This window comes from Ictalurus punctatus, chromosome 3 (assembly GCF_001660625.3).
Source record: "Ictalurus punctatus breed USDA103 chromosome 3, Coco_2.0, whole genome shotgun sequence".
In the NCBI taxonomy this organism is placed as follows: Eukaryota; Metazoa; Chordata; class Actinopteri; order Siluriformes; family Ictaluridae; genus Ictalurus; species Ictalurus punctatus.
The window spans coordinates 26,065,655-26,090,160 of NC_030418.2; the positions used below are offsets into that span (position 1 = coordinate 26,065,655).

General features: G+C 40.5%; 2 protein-coding genes across 11 annotated transcripts in view; both read left to right on the forward strand.

Annotated features, from left to right (window-relative positions):
- ndst2a (N-deacetylase/N-sulfotransferase (heparan glucosaminyl) 2a) overlaps positions 1 to 10,337 on the forward strand; it is a 139,192-nt gene extending 128,855 nt beyond the window's left edge. For 9 of the 10 annotated variants that reach the window (XM_017463569.3, XM_017463568.3, XM_017463571.3 and 6 more), the window contains 7 exons: positions 570 to 666; positions 825 to 948; positions 5,510 to 5,684; positions 6,060 to 6,230; positions 6,887 to 6,996; positions 7,117 to 7,219; positions 9,224 to 10,337. In XM_017463569.3, the coding sequence (XP_017319058.1) occupies positions 570 to 666; positions 825 to 948; positions 5,510 to 5,684; positions 6,060 to 6,230; positions 6,887 to 6,996; positions 7,117 to 7,219; positions 9,224 to 9,349 (906 nt within the window). In that variant the 3' untranslated portion in view covers positions 9,350 to 10,337. Of the gene's footprint in view, positions 1 to 569; positions 667 to 824; positions 949 to 5,465; positions 5,685 to 6,059; positions 6,231 to 6,886; positions 6,997 to 7,116; positions 7,220 to 9,223 lie in introns of those variants that run through there. The other variant, XM_017463574.3, reaches the window with a different exon arrangement.
- Positions 10,338 to 13,358: 3,021 nt separating this feature from the next.
- si:dkey-174i8.1 (arylsulfatase I) lies at positions 13,359 to 21,659 on the forward strand. The gene is made up of 3 exons (XM_017463283.3): positions 13,359 to 16,081; positions 16,458 to 16,790; positions 17,450 to 21,659. The coding sequence occupies exons 1-3, from the start codon at positions 15,768 to 15,770 to the stop codon at positions 18,540 to 18,542; spliced, it is 1,740 nt and encodes a 579-aa protein (XP_017318772.2). The 5' UTR covers positions 13,359 to 15,767; the 3' UTR covers positions 18,543 to 21,659.
- The last annotated feature ends 2,847 nt before the right edge of the window (positions 21,660 to 24,506 follow it).

Genomic DNA, 24,506 nt, shown 5'->3' on the forward strand with positions numbered 1-24,506 from the left:
TTATAGTAATATGACCCTGTGCAACGGGTTTTCATTTCTGAGTATACTCTAAAGTCCTCAACATCAGCCCATCACTGTTGATGTGTGAAAATGTATGAAAAATGCCGTCATCCGTAGCGACAGTTGATTTGTTAATGGTAGTCCAGAGGGTTTGATGTAAAATACAACTCATGGGTGATATTTACAGTTTATTACTGAAGTAGTGCCACAATTGATGCGCTCCATCTTTAACCTTATTGTCATTAAGTATATCAAACACACAGAGTTTATTGTGCAGCAGCAGATTAGGATTGTTCATGATTAATCACAGTGATTTAGGAGGATTTAGTGGTCAGAGTTTTTGAAGCATCCGGTCCTGCTTTTAGTGCTAAGATTCTTTGTGAATTACTCTTAGACAGAAGAGTCCTAATTGTATGATTAGCATGCCTATTTAACATGCCCAACAGTTCTTTCTAAATTGACAATTAGGTTTAGATTCTTTTTAAATATGGCCCCAATGTTTCAGCAAAACTTAAAGCACGCTCTGTAAATTTCTTTTTATTCACTGCCCTCGCTTTTCATTATTTCAGAACCCCTGTCATGATAAGAGACATAAAGACATCTGGTCTAAAGAGAAGACTTGTGATCGGTTGCCCAAATTTCTCGTTATTGGCCCCCAGAAAACAGGTAAAGCTGCATTAGTCATTTTTATCAGAAATGTTAGCTAAAATTGGAATGGTACTTTAGTTGATTTGTCTTTAATTCAGAATTAAGTTTAATCAGTTTTTAAGGATTACAGCTTTGCACCTGCCTACATTTAGATTTTTGCTGTGTTTATACCTCAGGAACCACAGCCTTGCACTCTTTCCTCACCCTGCACCCAGCAATCACTAGCAGCTTCCCCAGCCCCGTCACTTTTGAGGAGATCCAGTTCTTCAATGGCCCCAGCTACCACAATGGCATCGACTGGTATGATGCTGTCTTATCTGCTTTACTCTATGCATAAAGATGACCAAGTGTGGTCTGTTACATACAGAATGTCAGTAGGTCCTGAGATTACAATTTACAAATTATTTAAGGCCTTGGGTATTAAGTATATATTTTTTGAAAAATTCAAGTTTGGAGACACTTGACTGAATTGTTTCCCCTGATATTAAAAAGCCTTTTTGATCTGAAGGTGTATGATTAAATGTTTGAAATCAGTGTTGTAGACAAAAATATAACACTGTCGACATATATTCATTTCATTAGAAAATTAACATTTTATTTACAAAAAAAAATAAATAATTTTTAATCTCATGACTCTGAGTGAAATATTCAGAAAAGCAGTCGATAAGAGTCCAGCGTAGGTGGAAACTCCTTTAATACTGTTTAAAAAGCATCTCAGGGGGATTCCTCAAGAAATCAGTTGAGAAAATGCCAAGAATACATTTCTGGAAATTCTAGAAAAAAAGGGTGTCTACTGTGAAGATGCTAAAATATACAATTATTTTGATTTATTTTGGATTTTTTATCACAACATAATTCCCATAGTTCCACTTGTGTTATTCCAGAGTTTTGATGACTTTATTATTATTATTATAAAATGTGGGGAGAAAAAATAAAATAAAGAATGAGTGTGTCTAAACTTTTGACCGGTAGTGTATATGGACAGCTGACAAATCTTTGAGGTGCATTTTGTTGGCATGGTTTGGGTCTGCTTGACCTGTTGGAGAGAAAAGTCACAGCAAATTAATACAAAGCTCTTCTGACTGATCACCTTTATCCCATGATGAAGCCAGTTTCTGACTATTGCTATAGAGTCTGGTCAGTGTGGACACAAACCATCTTATATTTCCACAGGAATGTGAAACAGTGCAGCAATTTGTTACAAACAAAACTCTTGACAGTCAGTGAAAAAGTCCGAATTTTCGATGGGTGCACCACCTTTCATTCACAAAAACTGAAATCCCTCCGCCTTTCTTCATACCGCTCAGCGTAACGTCCCTGTCCGCCCTGATAATCCTGCTGCCGGCAGTGTGGTCCGGACTGTGGTCCGGGACGTCTGCGTGCAGCCATACTCTCCTGGTTCTCCCTCTGGGTCCTAATCAGTGCACACAACTCGTCCATCTTCCTTCCCATAGACCTCATTTCAGAGAACCACACTTTGCAATTTATGCTGATACATTGCACAGTGTTTTCTCCTCTTTTCCTCAGCAGTACTGTCTAGTCATCTGTGGAAAACAGGCTTGGGGAAGAAATATCTTAATGTAAAAATATTGTTTTTCTCCTTGGATTACGGCGTCATTGTTCAGTGGTAAATACTGTGTAAGAGAAAGAGCGTGTGATGAAATTAGTTTTACCTTCCTGGTCATTGTCTTTAGTACGTTACGTCACGTTGAAGGACCTGCTGTGTTAATCTCTTCGAAACATAATTACTGTTCATTAACAAGGTTAGTTTTTTCCTGAACGATAACGAAAACCAGACAAAAAGTGCATGTCATGACTATAATTATTAGTTTTTAATTGCACATACTGTTGACGAAAATATGACCAAAAAATGAACAATTAACGACGTACTAACAATGTTTCATGAAGAAAAATCTAGAAAGAATGTGATTGTTTCAAATAGTGCACTCATAGTCAAAAAAGAAGTAGCCTAATATGGCATGAATGTGGTTAACAATAAAACAGCCTTGTGTAAGATGCGTCTCTAGAGGCGTTAACCCTCTTACGCCGTATGGCCGAAAAACCGGCTTGCCCGTCTTTGATCTATTCCTGTAAGGACGATATACCTGCTTGGTCCTCTATGCGGAATCCCCGTAAGGCCGATATAGAGGATTTACAGTGTAAACGTTATCCCTGTACTCTGCTATGATTCCTTATTTATTTAATTATTATTTTTTGACCCGGAAGGTTCACGACGTCACGACGTGATTACGTTATTACGCCGGCATTACGATGAAGCTGATCCAAGCGTGAATATTGGTGTAATAGTAGAAGTGAACTACAAACGCCAAAGCGAAAAGCTAATCGTGTTCCAGCTAAAGTTACACCTACAGTGAACACAGGTACATCTAAAACAGTGGGAAAAAAAAGAAAGCATACACAGTCACACAGGCGAGAGCGAGGATTCTAGATAGTGACCGCAGTGAAAGTTCAGGCGATGTTGAAACCGAAACTGATAGAGACGCAATCTCTCCTGATTCAGACCCCTGATCCGTCTTCATCTTCAGCATCAACCAGTGCGACTGACACTGCGGGGGTCTGGAGTCATAACGGGACCATTTCTGTGCATTCGTGAAAACACTACCCGCTGGTCTGATTATCACCAGAAACTCGACTTTTGGCGCTAAAATGCATTTATTTATTTATTTATTATTTATAAAGGCATTGACCACGCTGATGCTCGTATGGTACTTCTAAATGAGTATAAGGATTTTAGCGAGCATTTTTTTTCTTAATTTCTCTAGTTAAGAATTGTGCTGTAAGTTTAGTAAAAACACTGAACTGCTTCATTTTCAAAGTAATATTACACAAATACATTATTATAAGTTGTTTCAAGGCCTAAACATGTTAAAATTGAAATGTTGATTTTGGCCCAGGAACTCGGGGTTGGCGTGCTGTTTCTCTGGGGAATATAGGGTTATGAGACATAATACTGTGGGAACTTAGGGGTAAGAGGGTTAAGTGTGTCATGTATTTTTAGTTTATACATCATTATAAAGTTACTTTTGTCAAAAGACCCTTTGTTAAAAAACCCTTTATGATAGTCATTCAAATAGCAGACACTTTTTTTTATCAAAAGCGGAACGAGGACTACAGCAAAGTAATTAATCTTAAGGAGGCAATAATGGTAATAATTTCACAGACTGCTGTCTTGCAGGTTTTTTAAAGGAAAGAAGACTTGGCAGACGTTATTTCGATGGGCAGTTAAGGCAGATATGGAGGTGTCAGTGTGCAGAATAGAAATAAATGATGCAGTCTGTAGCATCATACAGAAGACCAAAGACTTGTTTGTGACTAAATTAGTGAGAGATTTCGGATACAGCATGACACGTCTGAACAGTTGCTCTACGTGGAGTGTTGCAAAGATGGACTAAAAATGCGACTTGTAAAGCCATGCACGTAATAATAAATAGGTACGGTCACAGTTGTGAGATGCAGCCTTAACGTACAGTTGCGAGAATTAAAGTTGTACCTGTGGGACATAAAGCCCCCAATTCGGGGTGAGTGAAACCGGCAAAACCGTTTGGTCGGCAATTCCACCTGACACCCCGTGAATGGAAGGTGGAAAGAGATCGACGTATCCAACTTCTCCATTCTTTTAAATCCACGGAACAAACATACTGCGATTACTGCTAAAATCATTGGATTACAATCATTCTTATACTAATTACTGTATACTCGTTGCATATTATATTTAATAAAAGCTTAATTATGTTGAAAAGTGATCAGTAATTTATTTGCTTAGGCAATTACATGGGTGTCACTTTGGATTGAAAACTAGTTGGGATAAAGACATGGGGGTGGAAAGTAGTAATGTAGATTTCAGCAGGAATGTCCTTGATTAAGCTGCATGAGCTGAGTGAATGAAAACCGGTAAACTAAAAGCACTTTAGTAGCGGGTTAATTAACTCACCCGAATGCATTCTGTAAGAGATTAATCAGATTCATACACAACATAAACGCAAGATTGCAACCTGCATCTGCACAATATGACACAAACGCACAACTATACGTGATAGAACGCAAACAAATCATTAACTCAATTCAATCAACCGATGTATGCATTTGAATTAACAAAAAAAAATTCTTTCTACACTGAAAAAAAGGTCATTATATTCACAGTCTCACCTGAGGAGAGGATTAGACCCCAGGTGCTGATGTACTGCAACTACCACGTTACCGATATGCTATTGTAGCACATGTTTTAACCTTGTTCATTTAAGTACTGCAGTTGTAGTAGCCTACCAGTACTGCGTGATTATATCACTCTTACTTTGCATAATTCAGTCTTGTAATTACAAACTTGCCTAGATTAGGTTCAGCATAAACAATGCAAACGCGTTTTGATGAAAAACGTAATATTTTTATGTAAACCATACATAATCATTTTTCTTAAATCTAACTGACCACACGTTACATTTTTTTCAGTGTAGGCTCAACTAATGTGCTCTTGTAGATCATGGGCTTCTGTACAAGAAACAGCAACCTTTTGGTTGGGGGGGTCCGTATAGAGCATATTTCCTGGCAGAACTAGTGTATCTGCTAGCAAGCCGTGTTTCTTCAAATGAAACATGACTGCCCCCTACTGGTCTTGTCTTTCCTGCGCCAGAAGCATGCGCCTGATGGCGCGGTGAAATCGCAGGAACCCTTTTGCTTCGCCGCGCATTTTTAATGGCCACATCTATATCTCTTGGTCTTAAAAGCTACTGTTAATTTGAGGAAGCCTGCAAGGTGTGGATTTTCTCTCTCATGATTTCTCCTTGTTTACTCTCTTTAAGGTATGATGTCAGTGTTGTATTTGACTGTCCATCATCACACGCAGGTACATGGACTTCTTCCCCTTCCCCTCGAACGCCAGTACAGACTTCATGTTTGAGAAAAGTGCTAACTACTTTGACACAGAGGTGGTCCCCAAGAGGGCTGCAGCCTTATTGCCCAGGGCCAAGATCATCGCTGTGCTCATCAACCCAGCCGACAGAGCCTACTCCTGGTACCAGGTACAGCCGGACATTTCTTTCACACACACACACACACACACACACACTCGCACACACACACACACACACACTCACACACAGAGAATGTAGATGGACTATACAACAGACACAACTCCCAAACTTTGTGACCTTGGTGTTGCTTGTTTTCTGTTTAAGACTGATATGCATTACGAATATCAATTATACTGTTTTGCCATGAGCTGTCTGTTTCACAATGTAGGATTTGGGTTAGTCTGGCGCAAGATATCCCGTCACTTTGTATTCAGCTTGCATTCTTCAATGTCATGCTGTTGCGTCATCCTAAAGTGCACTGCTCTCTTATGGCATTGTTTTATTTAAAGCTCACCACAGGGTTTTGTTTGTGTATGTTTATAGCACCAGCGGGCTCATCAAGACCCATCTGCTATAAACTACACCTTCCATCAGGTGGTGACAGCAGGACAGTCATCCTCTAAAGAGCTCCTGGTGCTGCAGAGCCGTAGCCTCAAGCCTGGAGAGTACGCCACTCACCTGGAGCGTTGGCTACTGCATTTTCAGTCCAAACAGGTGCACTAATTTTATACACACACGTACACATAATCTGTATTGGCGCCTGCTGTTTGGAGAGCAGTTATTTGTACTTGCTTTCAGATATTTCAGAGACATTGACATGAAATTGGTTAGAATTATAAACCTAACACAGTTTATTATCTAATACGTAATGCCTTTGGCTTAATTCTCTTGTTAAGGGAATACAAGCATTCTAGGGTTTTTTTTTTTGTTGTTTTTTTTTAAAGCATTGTGTATAGTCATTCAAGTACATAGGTGTACACCATGGATATAAATATCTTGGTCTTATCTATATAGATAATGCCTAGATTGTTGTCATTCGTGATATGTTTTAGATCTTTAACATAAATTGCAATAGATTTCAAATAGATAAATAAATTAATAAAAAATGTAGGAGTGTATGCACCAGTGGCGCTTCATGAGTACTCCCCCTGGTGGCACTTGGTCTCTTGTATGTATATCTATGGTGTTAAACCTAATCTGCTTCAACAGAGCACACCAAATGGTGAACAACTCATTTAGTTATTTTTAATACTTTTATTTGTGGAACACCTCAAAAGAATATAATCTAATTATAGCCCCACAGTGAAATACATAACTTTATGTCGATTTGTTAAATCACTGTATGACCTGCGTCTCCTCAATGTCCACAGCTACATATAGTCGATGGAGCTATGCTGCGCTCCAATCCTGCCGTGGTCATGGAGGGAATCCAGCGGTTTCTAGGAGTCACCCCTATTTTTAATTACACCCAGGCTCTCATGTGAGTTCTCCGACCTTGCTCATCCACACTACAGATGTGTTGATACTGTACAGTATGATCAGTCCTACAGTAGAAGTCTGCAGTAACTCTAATCTCTGGATGGTTATTATTTATGTACAGGTTTGATGAGAGTAAAGGGTTCTGGTGCCAGAGGATAGAGGGAAGTCGTCCTAAGTGTCTGGGAAAGAGCAAAGGCAGGAAATATCCAGAAATGGCTCCTGAGGTACGGCAGTGTGCTATTTTTCCTAAATGCTTAGCCCTGTGTTCCTTGCCCTCTGAGAACGCAGGAGGACATTTTATTACATTTTATTGTTTTTAGTCTTCTTTTTCCTGATCCTCCGTCAAAATATTGTCCTACTATATACTCGTCTGTAGGGCTGTGCGATTAATCGAATTTTCGATTTCAATTTCGATTATGGCCTCTGACGATTATGAAGACAGAATAATCGAGATAACGTGATTATCCTGCTGCATTCCGTTTTGCAACATTCTCGTTTTTTTCTTTTTAAAAACCGCGCACAATTTTTCTTTACAGCAGTGCGCTTTCGCCCCTCCTTAAAAGGCCAAACTCGCTCCCCGCCAGGCTGCAGCATTTTTATTTCAGCTCGAGCCAAGATGACCGAAAGAGAGCGTTTGGTCGACAAGAAAGATAAAACCATTTCAGCCGTTTGGAAACAATTTGGTTTCAAGGAGTCCGATGTGGAAGAAAAATTCGTTGGAAAGCTCATTTCCTCTAGCGTCATGACAGGTGGTCTAAATACGGTCATTTCCTTTCTAGAGCTCACACAGAAACTACAGGCTGATCTAAACCAGGAGGCAGAATTTCATTGGCCTAGGAAGTTTAAAGTTCATTTCTGGTAATGAGGTTCGCCGAAATGCGTCACGTGATGTGCTCCGCTAGCTTACAAGAAAGACATCAGTACAGTAAAAAGAGATGTAGGAAACAGAAATTTCATGCAAACGCATAAAAAATGAATGTAAGTAGCAATCCGTAGCTTGAATAAGTAAGGAAAGTACAGCATAGTGATATAATTTATTTTTATCCTTACATTATTTAAGTGTGTGTGTGTGTGTGTGTGTGTGTATGTATATATGTGTGTGTGTGTGTGTATGTATGTATGTATATATATATGTATATATATATATATATATATATATATATATATATATATATATATATATATGTGTGTGTGTGTGTGTGTGTATATGTATATATATATGTGTGTGTGTGTGTGTATATATATATATATATATATATATATATATATATATATATATATATATATAATGTGTGTGTGTGTGATTTGATGTTGCATTTGCATGAAAAAGTGTCTCTCTAAAATTGTGTTGGGGGAATTTGAGGAAGGTCAGTATGGATTCTCAAACTGCAACATAATACGGTTTTACAAAACATTGTGATTAAAAAAACATTTAGGAATTGGACTCTTCAATTAGTTGTGAGGCTCAGACCACATTTTTATTAAATTATAAATTTTTACTACATTGATTCAAATCGCATAACTGTTTTATAAACTTGTGAAAACCTCTGAAAAGCTCAGGGTTCCCATGGATCCTTCAGATATTTAGATTAGCCTTCCAGTCATTGAAAACCTTGATGTATAAAAAAAATCCTTGAAACTTTTGCTGTGGTTTTGAAAAAGAAATAAAGCTGGACTATTAAGCTAAAGATCTTTCCTCAGCTGACATGACGCTGAAACCATTTACTTTTTGTCACCCAGTTAATCAGTTCACCCACGTTTGTTTATATATTTATTTAGCTTTTATTTTAACAGCGTAATCCAACTGAGGAAGAATCGCTTTTGAAAAGAAGACTCTGCTAAGATACTGAAATGCTACAAGTTTTGAACTTGTTTATAGGCTTTGGTATTGAATTGCTCAATTATGTAAGCAACATCATATAATTCCTCTGCTAGGGTTATTATTGTACATTCTTTGGATATCATTTAATAATCATTTTAAACTTTGATCAGTCATTGGTCTGTGGCTCATCAGTTTTTACTCTGCTAGTTAAGGAATGGTTTGTGTGTGTTTCACTCAGTGTGTAAGTGATACTTCAGGGTTGTATTTTCGACTTTATGGGCATGGTTGATCATCTGTGACTGTGAGCAATGTATTGTTGCCATGTATGGTTCTTAATGCTTTTTTTTAGGAAGCAAAACAGTTGGAACCATAATGATACATGCTTGTTTCGTGTGTGTTGTGACAGACGCGTGCTTTCCTGACGGAGTATTACCGGGAGCATAACATGGAGTTACTGCGACTGCTGAACCGACTCGGCCTGACACTTCCCTCCTGGCTCAGAGAGGAGTTACAGAGCAGTAGCTGGAGCTGAGAGAATCCTGCTGTACCCGTACACACTCAACACATAGGAGCCTGACAATCGAGAGAGGCGTACACTCAGGGCTGAGTCAAACCCGGCTACTCCTTGCAACACTATAGGATCAACCACACTGTAGTGACTATGAGCTGCGGTGTGTGATCATGGATACAGAGGGAATACTTGGACTGCGACAATCAGCCCGTCCCTTAGGCATGATGGTAACACATGGTCTTATTGATCCTGTTGGACTTGGGAGGATGAGGGTGAATGCTGGTAATCCTTCACTCTGTGGATGCAGCTTTGTTTTGACTAAATCCAGACTTTTCTCACCAGGACTTGGGTACACCAAAAGTGTGGAACGCATGAATGAACTCATGAATTATCCGCACTTACACTAGCCTTGCTCATCTCTTCAGAGAAATGATTGTAAAACATTGTACATTTTAAAGTGTTGTATATTTTGGGTCTGATTGGGTCTGATGGGATCCTGATGAAATGGACACGATCTCAGCCGTGACTTTAGTGTACAGGACAGACCTCGGTTTAAGCAGGGCATGTAGAAAGCGCCAGTCTGCAGCTCCTCTCCTCTCCTCATACACGGACTATGCACAATGAGGTGTTTAGAACTTATGCAAGAAGTTGATGTGAAGTCTAGTGTCCCATCATAATGTCGACAACAGTGTCTGTCTAAAGTGAATTATGAGCTCTCTGCAAATCTCCAAGCATCTTTTAAACATGACCTTTTTTTTTTTTAATCCAAATGTACACTGTGACCAGTTGCAGTGTGCCTCATGCAAATGTCAAGTCTGTCCTGTTCTGTGTAAGGATCTTTGAGTGGAGAGAGGAGAAGGGCTGCATTATGAACCTGTGGTATGCCCTGCAAACACGAGTTACTGTCTACTTTTATTTTTTATTTTGTAAAAAAAAAAACACAAAAAAACTTTTAAAACACCCAACGCTGTATCATCTCTAATAAACGCTTAGAGAGGTTGGAAAGGCATCTGTTCCTTTCTTTATGCACTCTGTGTATGTATCGCATTAACACAGATTGAACGATGTGATGTGGAAAAACTGTTGGGGAAGGCACTGTACGGTGATGCCTACAGGCCAATGCTGGGATGAGGGCTGTAGTCCTGCAGTCAGGTCATTATTTCAGTTGCGAAGTCTATGTGCAGTGTATGGTCGTTATGTTTTTAATGTTGTAATAGTTATTTAAAAAGAGGCTTGTCCTGCACTGTATTGTGGATTGAATGTCAGTGCTTTGGGGGGAAATGTCATGCTGGGTGATGAAAAAATCAGGCTGGAATTACAGAATATATTAACAGTACACTTAAGGTTCATGAATTTTAGCATTCTCTTCTTCCAGCAAGGCAAGCTATGACTGCAGTGAAAATATTGACGAGCCTTCTCCTTTCTCCCAACTGGAGGCAAAGGAAGACAGCTGAGCAGCTCCCTTCCGACTGGAGGTTGGAAATATGTGAAACAAAAATGAAATTAAGAAATTGGTACATGTTATTACATAGAAATTTTCCAAATCACTGCTTTTCTTAAGTACATTTGAAATTGTTCTCCCTGTGTGGCAGGGATTTCCTTCGGTTTCCTCCCCCAGTTCAAAGGCATGCATTGTAGCCTGACTGGCATGTCCAGAGTATCCGTGGTGTGTGAACGTGTGTGTGATTGCGCCCGGTCCAGGGCGTACCCCACCTTGTGCCCAATGCTCCCTGGGATAGGCTCTGTGTCCCACGTGACCCTGAAGGATAAACGGTACAGAAAAGGGATGAATGGATTAGAAATTGTCTGATTATTACATATTATTACAGCTCAAGAAACAACTCTTTAAACATACCTTGAATTTTTTTTTTTTAGTTCTTCTTGTGTCCGTATGGGATTTCTCCAGGTTCTCCAGATTCCTCCAGTCTCCCCAAAAGTATGTCAGTAGGTGGCTTGATGACTCTGTCGCCCTTGGGTGCGAATAAGTGTGTAAATGTGTGTGTGGTGCCCTGAGATTGGCTGCAGTTCCATTTGTCCCCGTATCATGTCCTTCATGTTCCTGGGATAGTCTCCAGATCCACTGTGACCCTGACCAGGATAAAACGACTTCTGAAAATGAATAAATGATTGAATATAGATTTTCATGGACAGTTTTAATGTGTATAAATACATGTAATAAATGTCTAAGAAGGAATGTTTTATAATTTGGTATTGAGTTGCCATTTTTGTTTTGTTTAACTGGGTAGTATTTTACTTGTAATATGATGGCATGATCATATTACATTTCCATGTACTGCCTTCTCTCGCCACATGGTGGCAGAGCAGGCTTATACAGTTCTCGTGCTATTTTATGAGTCTCTAGCGTCTCCTGTGAGCTCTTGCGAACGAAACCGCATCACTATTACGCTAACTCTTTACTCTGACATGGAAGGTACTCGATAATGCTCTTTATTGCTTTCACCGAGTGTCTGGTGACTGAATCATTCCCAGCATTACTCTGTTCATGTGACTGGTGCTATAGTCATTGCTGTGGCAGATATCTACTCTCGTGCTGGAGAGAAACTTAGCATCGTGCTGGAGAGAAACTTAGCAGCCAAGTTATTGCTTCTTGGAATGTAAGCGTCCACTGAGGACAAATGTAAACCCTTAAATTCGGTCACATCTCACGGTACTTGGTTACAGTTTGCTCTCAGGTTCCTAATAGACTCGTATTTGGTTCTACTATATAGGGGAGGTGCATACTGGTGTTTTAGAGGGATCCTTTCAGTTGCTGCAGTGCTTTAAGGTGATATGTTTGTTGCTCACTAGGAGAGTGGTGTATTAGCTGATAGCTGTGCCTTGACCCATAGAAGACTGTCACTTCCTATCAGCCTCCTTTAGATCTCCATCTCAATCTAAATCACTGTCTGCTTCTAGGAAACCCAATTTAGACAGCCTTCCACACATTGCTTAATGTGAATGTGTTCATGTTTGTTTCCTTCCTCTGTCTCACCTCCTCTGCTTATTTCCTTCTTAATCCTCTCCTCCTTCTGCTTTGGAATGGTTGGTTGAGTTTGCCATCTACTTTAGTCTAATGTAGGAAATGGACTCGTTTTTTGTTGCATCGATTTACTCTCGACACCATCGGGGAAAGCTGAGTTGCGGTCGATAGCTCTTCTGATGGCTTCTCACACGCCGGATGTGCTGCACTTCTCACAGGTGGGGTCTCACATTTCACTGTTTTTGTCCAGGAGTTTGGATTTACAGCACTCATACCCATCATCAATAGAATTATAGCAATAATCCATGGTTATGACCGTTTAGTGCCACGGAAACGTGTATTTCAGCCATCACCAGCCCTGTAACTACGTTACGTCAGCTGATGATTTATGATGTTTAGCCTCTGCTGTCACTGGTTCTCTTATACACCAGAGGTCTGTAAAGTTCACCAGTACCAGCTCCTGTTTTGTCTCAGTGAATGGCATGGTGTTGCAGATCATTTCTACCATCTTTAGCTAAAAGGAGATAATAAACAGCTTTTTTTTCCCAATTTGGTTTGAATTGAAGATCAGTGTCGACTAATACTCAGAATTATGTTAGCAGTATTCTCAATGCATCTCAAAAAATTAGAATATCGTGGAAAAGTTCATTTCTTTCTGTAATTAAATTCAAAAAGTAGAACGTTCATATATTCTAGATTCATTACACAAAGTAAAATATTTCAAGCCTTTTTTGTTTGTTTTAATCTTGATGATTACGGCTTACGGCTCATGGAAATCAAACATCCAGTATCTAAAAATATTAGAATAAATATTATTAGAAGAGCTCTGATCGGCTAATTAACTCAAAACACCTGTAAAGGTTTCCTGATCCTTTAATCTCTCAGTCTGGTTCAGTACACACAAGCACAATCATGGGGGAAGATGAAAGTAAATCTTGCATTTCATTTGGAAATCAAGGTCCCAGAGTCTGGAGGAAGAGTGGAGAGACTTAGAATCAGAGTTGCTTGAAGTCCAGTGTGAAGTTTCCACAGTCAGTGATGATTTGTGTTTTGGTCCACGGTGTTTTCTCGAGTCGACAGTCGGTGCAGCGTCTACCGGGAGATTTTAGAGAACTTCACGCTTCCATCTGCTGACAAGCTTTATGGAGATACTGATTTCCTTTTCCAGCAGGACTCGGCACCTGCCCACAGTGACAAAACTACTAGTAACTGGTTTGCTGAGCATGGTATTACTGTGCTTGATTGACCAGCTAACTCACCTGACCTGAACCCCATAGAGAATCTATGAGAGACACCAGACGCAACAATACAGACGAGCTGAAGGCCGCTATCAAAGCAACCTGGGCTTCCAGAACACCTCAGCAGTGCCACAGGCTGATTGCCTCCAAGCCACGCCACACTGATGCAGTAATTCATGCAAAAGGAGCCGCAACCAAGTACTGAGTGTATAAATGAACATACTTTTCAGAGGGTCGACATTTCTGTATTATAAATTCTTTACTCTAATATTTTGAGATACTGGATGTTTGATTTCCATGAGCTGTAAGCCGTAATCAAGAGTAAAACAAAAAAAAAAAGCTTGAAATATTTCACTTAGTGTAATGAATCTAGAATGATATGAAAGTTCCACTTTTTGAATTACATTATGGAAAAAAAACTGGATCACGATCTGAATTTTTTTTTACCTGTACCTGTATATTGAAAATAGAAAAAAGGTATTAAAGGCTGTGTATTTAAAAAAAAAACCTAAAAAACTACTGTCATCCTGCAGTCTAAATCATTCATGCTGTCAGGTCCAGTGGCTGGGAATAAAAATGAACGAATACGTATTGAAGTTACAGATCTTCTATTGCACATCTGTAAGCCACATGTGCCAATAAAATGCCAGCAGCTTAATGGCATACGGATAAATGAGATTAATTAGTGAAAGAATTTTCGCTGTGTCATTTTAAAATTCTCTTCTGAATGAGCTGTTCTTCATTTCTAAATCCAAGGAGTTTCCTTCATGTGTGAGGTGAGCCTTTAAGAAGTCACTTTTTTTGTGATTATTCCCGATTGTTAAAACCTTGCCATTTTACATTAAACATCAATGTAGCCCATTAACCCTCAACTGCACAGCTGTCTTTGGGGCATATAGTCTACTTTATTCCAGAGTTGCTTTGGATAAAAGTGTCTTCCGAATAAGTTCATGTAAATAAAAATACACTACATACAAAACGAGGTCTTTCCGAAATGCTTTGTATGCCGATCTGCTGTCCCTGGATTTTCGCTCCTCTGAGACTCTTTTACTGTACCCTTTTCTTGACTTGAATCCTCCCATCATAATGGTTGATTTTTATTGTCTCATCTTTCCATAATCTGTGGTTAAGAACAACAGACATTTAACAAAACTTTGAGTTCATGCATACTGGCCAGAGATACAGAGGCTTGGTGTTCCAGTCTACATTAACATAGTGTACAAGAGACATCAAATATCTCATTTGAAAAACCTGTCTTCCTTTGCTCCTGTTTTGGAAAATGTTTGAGTAGAAACCTTTCAGCTGATCCATATCGCATTAGACATCTGGATTGATATTTGCCTTGGCTGAATCAGTCCCTCCAGGAATTCGCAGAAGTTAATACAAAATCACGCAAACTTGGAGGAGCTTTCAATTTTTCAGAATTTCTGCAGATTTGGGCCAAGACCTGTCATGTGACATCACAACACGCTTTCAGCCAAAGCCCTGTTCGATTCACATGCGTCGAACATGAGTACAGATAAAAAAAAAAACGTCTCAATTACCAACAAACGTCACTGCGAAATTGTGTGCAATTTCACCAATTCAAGTAGTTTTCCACAAAAAAAAAAAAAAAAAAAAAAAATCCTCACAAGCTGCATCACAGATTTTGAAAAAAGCCGCAGAAATATCAAGTATTTTTGGCTGCAACAATCACAAAAAAACACCGAAGTCCTGTATGGACTGGCTCGAATGTACAGTATGTGCATAACGCCACATGTCAAGTGTATGCATCTACTGAATATCGCTCATTTGCAGAAGTGAGAACATTAGAGGTTGGGAAACAGTAGCTTGTTTTAGTCTCGTACCTGTGGCATGTATGCATTGCATCTACATATTATTGTGTGTATGTGTTGGCCCTGGTTGTTTGCCCCGTTCCTGTTTGCCCTCTGTCGAGGCGCCTGGTGTGTGTGAGGAATGTAGCAGGCTGCTGTTAGAGACAGCTCATTTCTGCTCAGATGTCTCTGAGCGCTGATTCAGTCAGAGTCAGTGTTGATTTCGCTTCATTCAGATAGCGTTAGAGAGACAAACCTACTTTGGGAATTATGGGCTCTAATTGCTCGCTTGGGATATTCATTTGGACATCCTGGTGACCAGATAGAATCTGATTTCGTTGTATTTTTTTCTGTCAGGTGGAAAGATATTCTAACTCCAGTGGCACTGAGGTAGACAGGATTGTCTGATGGATATGACCGTGGTCTGGAACTCAGGTTTGACCACTTTCTGGGTTGCACTCAGTTGCCTCTCATACCTGAGACTGGCATTGCCGCTCAATGCAGAGCGCAAAAACTACCCAAAACCGCCTGCCATGGTGAAAGACCCTCCACACATCATCTTTGTGATGGTGGACGATCAGGGCTACAGTGATGTGGGCTACCATGGCTCGGACATCCACACGCCAGTACTGGACCAGCTGGCTGCTGAAGGGGTGAAACTGGAGAACTACTACGTCCAGCCAATCTGCTCACCCTCTCGTAGCCAGCTCATGACCGGACGGTGAGTATAATCCTACTTACGCATCCTGCATCCGTTTGGTTAGTAGTAAAACCATTAGACCTGAATTTAATGCATTTTAGTCATATTCTGAATCTTTTCATATATAGTTTTTTTTTTTTTTTTTTTTTTTAAATCTTTCTCACCTCAGGGGCTGATTTACAGTATGAGATGCTTTGATTCGTTTTTACAAAAAACAAAAAAAAGATGGCCGAATAAGCAAATCAATTACAGCTTCAGGGACGATATTAAGTTTCCATAAAGCAGCAGGAACTCCCACTCTTTGCAGGAGATGACATCGCATTATATAGTCGTCATATAACAAAGTCCTCTTGCGAGTGCTCCAGTCTTATTAAAACACTTCCCTCGATGTTTGCAGGTATCAAATTCACACGGGCCTTCAGCACTCCATCATCCGCTCTCGCCAGCCCCTGTGTCTGCCGCTCGACATGCCCACGCTTCCCGAAAGGCTACGTCAGGCCGGCTACAGCACCCACATGGTGGGAAAGTGGCACCTAGGCTTCTGCCGGCGAGAGTGTCTGCCCACTAGCCGAGGCTTTCAGAGCTTTCTGGGTTCGCTGACTGGTAGCGGAGACCATTTTAACTTCCAGAGCTGTGACGGAGCAGAGACCTGTGGATTTGACCTGCACGATGGTGAACGGCCGGCCTGGGAGTTGAGGGGGAACTATTCCACGTGGCTGTATGCACAGAGGTGACGCTCAGCACTTCATCTGACTTGCTCGATCATTTGTATGTAGTTATAATTGTCAGTGACTCGTTTTAATAGAATTGTAGTTTGCTGGTAGTATTATAGATATAGTATATATAGTTTTATAGATCAATGAAGTGTCAAGAATAGCACTATACTTTACTTTTCCTTCAAGAAAACCCGATCTCCACCACCCATTGTTCATCTTTCCTTTTTATTAATATATTGAAAATGTTCAAAGTGGATAACTGTTTAAAAGAGAACATGATCATGTTTACATCTACTTACATAATCTGCTAATGGGATAAACGGAGTGTTCGTGACTCACCCGATAATCGGGTTTCTTTCTTAAATACGATGCATGTGCTCAACTGTTGCTTTGACGCTTGCTAATAAACCCACGGAACATGATATTAACTTCTAGCCTAATTTAAATCATACACTTGCTTTACTGGCAAAAACATTCAGGAGTTTGCTTTTTGAAATTCAGTTACTGCTTTAGTTTGATATGATGGAGAATAATCTACTAACTGCTCAAATCCAGTAATTGTATTGTTAGTGCTCAGATTTTTGCATATACTCAGATATATATATATTTTTTTGCATGTTATGGATTTAAAAGCGTGAGGTGTCTGTTTAACCAGTTGCTAATCACTTCTCAGGGTGAAAACCATCTTGCGGACTCATGACCGGCGGAAGCCTCTGTTCCTGTACGTGGCACTCCAGGCTGCTCACACTCCTTTACAGGCTCCTGCTCATCTCCTCCAGCGTTATGCTTCTCTTGGGAATCAGGCACGGCGCCATTATGCCGCCATGCTGAGTGGTGTGGACGAGGCTGTGGGCGAGATAGTGGCGGAGATGCGTATTCAAGGCTACTATCGCAACTCCGTTCTCATCTACTCTTCAGATAATGGAGGCCAGCCTCTGTCGGGCGGCTGCAATTGGCCCCTGCGGGGAGGGAAAGGCTCGTACTGGGAGGGAGGAGTGCGAGCAGTGGGCTTCGTTCATAGCCCTCTGCTGAAGATGAAGAGGAAAATCAGTCGTGCTTTAATACATGTCTCGGATTGGTACCCGACCTTGCTGTATCTGGCAGGATCTCCTGAACCAGACCCTCGGTGCTTAGATGGGTGTAATGTTTGGGAGACCATCAGTCAGGGTCTACCTTGCCCACGTACTGAAATCCTGTATAACATCGACCCTGTTTCGCGGCAGCATGGAGAGCACGATCGCAGGCTGTTGATGGTGAACGGCTTTGGGATCTGGGACACAGGAGTGCGTGCAGCAATCCGAGTGGGTGACTGGAAGCTCCTGACAGGGAACGTGGGAGATGGAGACTGGTTCCCCCTACAGGTCCTGCCTAGGGCTCCACAGCAGTGGCAGGACATGGAGAAGAGACGGGACCAGCGTGGGAAATCTGTGTGGCTCTTCAACATCAGCGCCGACCCTTTTGAGAGGCACGATCTGACACAAGCAAGGCCTGAAGTGGTGAAGCTTCTGCTCTCAAGGATTGCTGAGTATAACCACACCGCTGTGCCTCCAAGAAACCCACCAGATGATCCAATGGCTGACCCCCAGCTCCGTGGAGGAGTGTGGATGCCGTGGCTGGCAAAGAAAGAAGGAGATGGTGCGGACAGAAGAGAAGCGACAGAAAGACGCAACTGGAAGCTTAGATTCAAAACGTGCAAAGTGTGCAAACTGAGAGCTCTGTTTAGAAAGGCGGGCACACGCATACAAAGAACAGCTCTGTACTTTTAGGCAAAAATGGATAGATGGAGGGAAATGGAGGCAAAAATCTTCCAAGGCTCTCGCTTGGCCACTGTTTTTTCCAGTCACTGATGAAGGGCTGTGTGTGTGTGTGTGTGTGCGCCTAACTCACGGGGATGTGTAAGAGTTTCTTCATGGCTTGATGGCTCATCCTCCTGCTGCCTGAAGTACACAGTCAGACCTAAGATTAGAAAACCTGAAGGGTGCATATTTTTTAAATGCTAGACCTTAGCAAGCTAGGAAGATGTTTATTTATCTCTTTCTTTCGCGGTGATGTGACCGACATAACCACCTTGGCTTTGCTTCATTTTGTGAGTGGTTTGCACAGTTAAAGCCTGCACAAGCGATCCTGCCTTGAGCTGAGATTTGGGTTGAATCCCATGTTAAACCTCTCAAGTCAAGCACAAGCGTCTCATCACGCACAGCTGACACATGGAGAAATCGACGGCAGACTCCTGGAGGCGCCGTCATTATTTTTCATTTCTGAAAAGCATTTTTGCAATTAAAGTCCTGCTTTTTTAATTAGAATAGACTGCTCGCTTAGTAGAAGCATTTCCACAGGGAATAAAAGCAGTTAGTGGAACGCTTGGATAAAGAAAGTCCAAAAAACATCAGAAGTCTTTTCCTAAAGTTTTTCTCTCCCACACTTTACATGCCTCGGCACTCAGCACTCCTCCTCACGCCTCTCTAATTCACCCTCCTTTTCTTTTGCTGTCTCTGACTGTAGGCTGATAAAGCCTACCTTAGCTGGAATAATGCAGAGCCTATTGACTTTTTCTCCACTATCATCACCTTTTTCTTTTGGTTATGTGAGTAGATCAGGTCAGAGAATGAGATATGAGCTGTGCTCTGTTACACAACAATGAGAGAAGAGGAGGAGGATGGCGAAGATCTCCCTGGAGAAAGGATGCTGTATGGCTACATATGAAACAATTGTGGAGCTTGTACTTATCTCTAAATCTAAATCATGAGCCATGTTTATACCGTTTGTGTATATCCATTTCATGCTGAATTCAGGCATCGCATTTTATAAAGCAAAACATTGGTAGATTTTATGCATCTGTTTCTAGGAATATTTCATTTCTAGGAACACGAATTCCTCAAAGCATAAATGTAGTTACGTAATGACGTAACTGGAAATATTCAGTATTTGAAGCGGGGCTTTTTTTTGCTACATGTTGTGACATGGCGGATAAAGAGTGTTCGCGTTAGTAATCGGAAGCTTCTGATTGAGTCCTGTGTGGTGATGAAGTGATCCTGCAGGGAGAAGACTAGATCATGGTGCTGTAAACTGTGCACATGGCCAGTCTCCAGGCTGTCACCTTCTCTGACCTCATCACGAGTCCGTTATTAGATCTGATCAGTCCTGGAGCAATGATATAGAACTTTCCCTTCAGACTTTTCCCTGGCATTTTCTTCTCTGGACTGGAATTATGATCCCAAAATTAACCGAAAATTCTAAATACATGGGATGGAGAGATTTTTAAAAACTATATAATAATAATAATAATAATAATACTTGACACTCAATAATCATTCATTCAATCCACCAGCTTTTATTTTAATTTGGCAAAAATAAATAAATAAATAAACATTATAACGTATATGTATATGCTTGTATAAAGTAAACATTATATACAATAATAGACATTTCCGCTCAAACGGTGAGGACGAACACAATGTCTTTGTTCCAAAAAAAAAACAGTTGTTCTCATTAAAATTATTTATTTGAAGTAATTTTCTCAACAAAAAAAAATGTCTATTATTGCCACTAGTAAGAAATATTTTAATGTTTACAAATTGTAACTTTAAAAAATCCATTTGTTCTCAGTCCCCAGGAACTCTGATGTTGTCAGGAACCATGTCCTCTTTCCTTGGGGTTTCCATGCATGTAATATCCAATGTCATCTATTACAAAAAAAACCCACAAAGACTTTTCACCACAGATGACAGATGGTTGTTGCCCTGAACAAATCTGGTAACTGCTTATTCTCGAGTCCTAATGGAACTCTTGTTTTTGTTCATATACAGTGCTAGTATTAACTGTAAAACATAAACACGAAACGGGAATTTAGTCGACTCTTCTTGTTGTCAAGTTCAAAAATTTGGATACGAAAAATTGGAAGCGTTGCGAGATAGCCCTTCCTTAAAGCATTTCATAAAATGCAGCACTTTGTGAAGGATAGTTCACCTCAAAACCTGGTTACCTCCACCAGGAGGTTCACACTGGATGAGCCAAATATACTTCCAGATGAACACAGAAATGGTTAAAAAAAAATAAATAAATTCATCTGCAATGATCATCTCAGTCTGTGAATTTGACCCTTACGGAAGATCTGTGGTTGACGAAGGAACTCTACACACCCAAAACTAAGAATGCAAAGGACCTTTTAAAATGTTCTACATGGAGGAAGCTCATCGAGTCTGATTTGTGTGGGTTTTTTTTTTGTAAGTGTCTTGTAATTGTATTACTATTCTTCTTCCCTGAAAGCCACTGCTAATGTTATGAGAACAGCATTTGCTCCACCCTGCATCATGAATGAGTTTCATCACTCGAATCGCAGAAACTTCCTACATCATCCAACTTCTCGCCTCCTGTCCTCGCCTTCTCCTCCATCTCTGCTTTGCTCTCCTTCTATCTGCACCTTCCACAACACAATCCAATTCAATCCAATCGACTGCACAGTTCATCCGTCCGTTTGCTACCGCGATCATATCAAGCGTATTCTCCAGTCAACTTATTAAATAACTCAAACTGATTGAGCACGGGTCGATTGTAAGCAGGAAATAAAGCTGGGTAATGAGATGTTTCTTGTAAAACGTGTTGGATAGCACCGCTACAGGTCAGTCCTCAGAGACGGAGCATACTGAATTTCCAACAGCATGAATCATCCTGGAATGCTTGTAGGATTTGGCACTTATCCTGACTAGCCACTCCTAATGCATTACTCTAACAGCATTACGAGCACAATGAGAACTTAAAAAGCAGCTGTGGAGAGTGGTGTCTGCTTCACCAGGAAACAATACAACACAAACAATATGATACGGTAAACAGCCAAACAAAAACATGTTTTTATGCAACCATAACGACCAGCTAAAAACATTCTAAAGTCAACACTTTTTTTTTTTTTTTTTTTTTTTTTTTTACACTATATTTGGCAAAGTCCTCCATTTGCTCTCAAAATCTTTGTTCAGGAGAGAAACTAGGTTTCAGTTGGAAAAACAAAAAAAACCCTCACCAATACAACCAATCTGGCCGAGGAGGCGGACGGCTGATTCAAGTGTTCTAATCTGGTTATGTTTTAGGATTGCGGCTTTGGACGGAACACTTAATGACCCTATGACATGGCTTAAGAGTTGTGATATGACTCTGTATGTTGATGTATATCCTTTTGAAACAGGAAGTCAGAGTGACATGAATGTCGAAACGCTTGGCATGATTTCCACAACGGCCAAAAGCGTTTAACATACATCACACCGCCGGTGAACCTATACCCCCTCCCCCTCCCCCCTTCTCCAATTCGGTCGCCACAGCAGATCACTCATCCGCATATTTTGAATCTGGCACAAGTTTTACGCCAGATGCCCTTCCTGACGCAACCCTCCCCGTTTCCGGGATTGGGACCGGCACTGAGAGTGCACTGACTCGTGCAACCCTCCAGTGGCTGGGATCGGTTCCCTGACCGGGAATGATGAAACATTGTGTGTTGTTGGAGTCGTGATGTACATGTTACCAGGAGGCTGTCGATTGGTAGAGGAGATATTACTTACTCTTACTGATGTAGAACCCCTGCCCTAACTCTAAAGACGGAACCACATTCTCAGTCAGTCTGAGGTAGTGAAACATTCTGGCATTGAACAGGAACAAGTTGGTCAAACATGCCTCTGCTGAGTTCCTGTCACATAACTGTGAATTTGCTTAAATTCCAACCTCTTCCAAATGAATCAACGCCAACCATCTTTTTTTGAAGCGAGGCATGGCCAGAAAAGGGGACCGCTTGCAGGAAGCCACGTAGCCAAAACAGCACAAACAACATTCTCTGTTAAGAGCAAGACATGTGCATGCGGGTGAGGTTTATACAATCTCCAGAGCATTTAATTGGACAAACAAGACTAGTGCATCAAAACATTTTAATCATTTTCTCAGAACTGAAAACTATTTTTTTAAAAAAATAAATTTCTCTTGGTGTTTTATTTAGTGCTATCATAGTTCTTTGATTTCAGGTGCACTTCAAAGCAGTGGTAAGTCTTAAGACAATGATCAGGTGGGCACGATTATGGTTGGAGCTAAAGTCTTCAGGAATGTAGAGCTCCAGGAGCAGGGTTAGTAACCACTGCTTTAAATGAAGGGCTGCATTCATTTGATTTAGATCAGAGGTGTCCAATCTTATATGACAAGGGCTGGTGTGGATGCAGGTTTTAATTCCAACCAAGAAGAAGCCATACCGGAGTCTACTGAAAGCCAAGCTCAACTCATTAAACAGGTGGAATCAGATGTGGCTGCTGCTTGATTGGAATGAAAACCTCCCCCCACACCCGCCCTTTTGCAGATATGATTGGACACCTCTGATTTAGAGTTTCAAAACGGCTAAATTTAGCCTACTATTTAGCCTACTTCTGCCACAAGGCAAGGCAAATTTATTTGTAAAGCACATTTTCAACAACAGGGTAATTCAAAGTGCTTTACATAAAACACAAAAGCAACACACAGCAACATTTAAAAAGAAAAGACAATTCAAAAGAGCTCATTAAAAATATCAATAAAAAAAAAAAAAAAAAAAACAGGTTAAACCAGATTCAAAATTTTACAGTGCGGCACAAGATATTCATTTAAATACCTTGATGATTTAATTAAAAGCAGCAGCAAAAAGAAAAGTCTTCAGTCTTGATTTAAAAGAACTGAGAGTTTCAGCAGATCTGCAGTTTTCTGGGAGTTTGTTCCAGATATGTGATGCATAAAAACTAAATACTGCTTCTCCACGTTTAGTTTTGACTCTGGGAACAGAAAGCAGACCTGTCCCAGATGACCTCAGAGGTCTGGATGGTTCGTAATGTACCAGTAGATCAGAAATATATATTGGACCCAAATCATTCACTGCTTTATAAACCACCAGCGGTATTTTAAAATCAATTCTTTTACAGACAGGAAGCCAGTGCAACGACCTCAAGACTGGAGTTATATGATCTACTTTTTTAGTCTTAGTGAGGACCCGAGCAGCAGCGTTCTGAATCAACTGCAGCTGTCTAATTGATTTCTTATTTAGACCCGTCAAGACACCGTTACAGTAGTCGAGTCGACTGAAGACAAATGCATAGACAAGTTTTTCTAAGTCTTGCTGAGACATTAGTCCTCTAATCCTTCGAATATTTTTTAGGTGGTAGTAGGCTGACTTTGTAATTGTCTTAATATGGCGGTTGAAGGTCAAGTCTGAGTCCATGACTACACCAAGATTTCTGACTTGGTCAGTGGTCTTTAACATTACAGACTGAAGCTGAGCTCTGACCTCTAATCGCTTCTTCTTAGCTCCAAAAACAATAACTTCAGTTTTCTCTTTGTTTAATTGGAGAAAATTCTGGCACATCCAATCATTGATTTGTTCAATGCAGTCCCTCAGCACCTGTATGGGATCATATCTCCCTGGCGAAATGGTTATGTAAATCTGTGTGTCATCTGCATAACTGTGGTAACAAATTTTGTTGTATTTCATAATCTGAGCCAGTGGAAGCATGTAGATTTTAAACAAAAGAGGCCCCAAAATGGAGCCTTGGGGAACTCCGCAGGTCATTTTTGTAATGTCAGATGTGTAATTGCCTATAGACACGAAGTAGTCCCTGTCCCTTAAGTAGGATTCAAACCAGTTTAGTACAATGCCAGAAAGTCCCACCCAATTTTTTACTCGGTCTAGTAGTATATTGTGGTCGATCGTGTCGAATGCAGCACTGAGATCCAATAAT

Excerpts from the sequence above, each read along its gene's own strand:
- si:dkey-174i8.1 (XM_017463283.3), top strand. The coding sequence starts at position 15,768 with ATGGATATGACCGTGGTCTGGAACTCAGGTTTGACCACTTTCTGGGTT. Across the intron at positions 16,082-16,457 it reads AGCCAGCTCATGACCGGACG|GTATCAAATTCACACGGGCC; the intron begins GTGAGTATAATC and ends CGATGTTTGCAG. Across the intron at positions 16,791-17,449 it reads ACGTGGCTGTATGCACAGAG|GGTGAAAACCATCTTGCGGA; the intron begins GTGACGCTCAGC and ends ATCACTTCTCAG.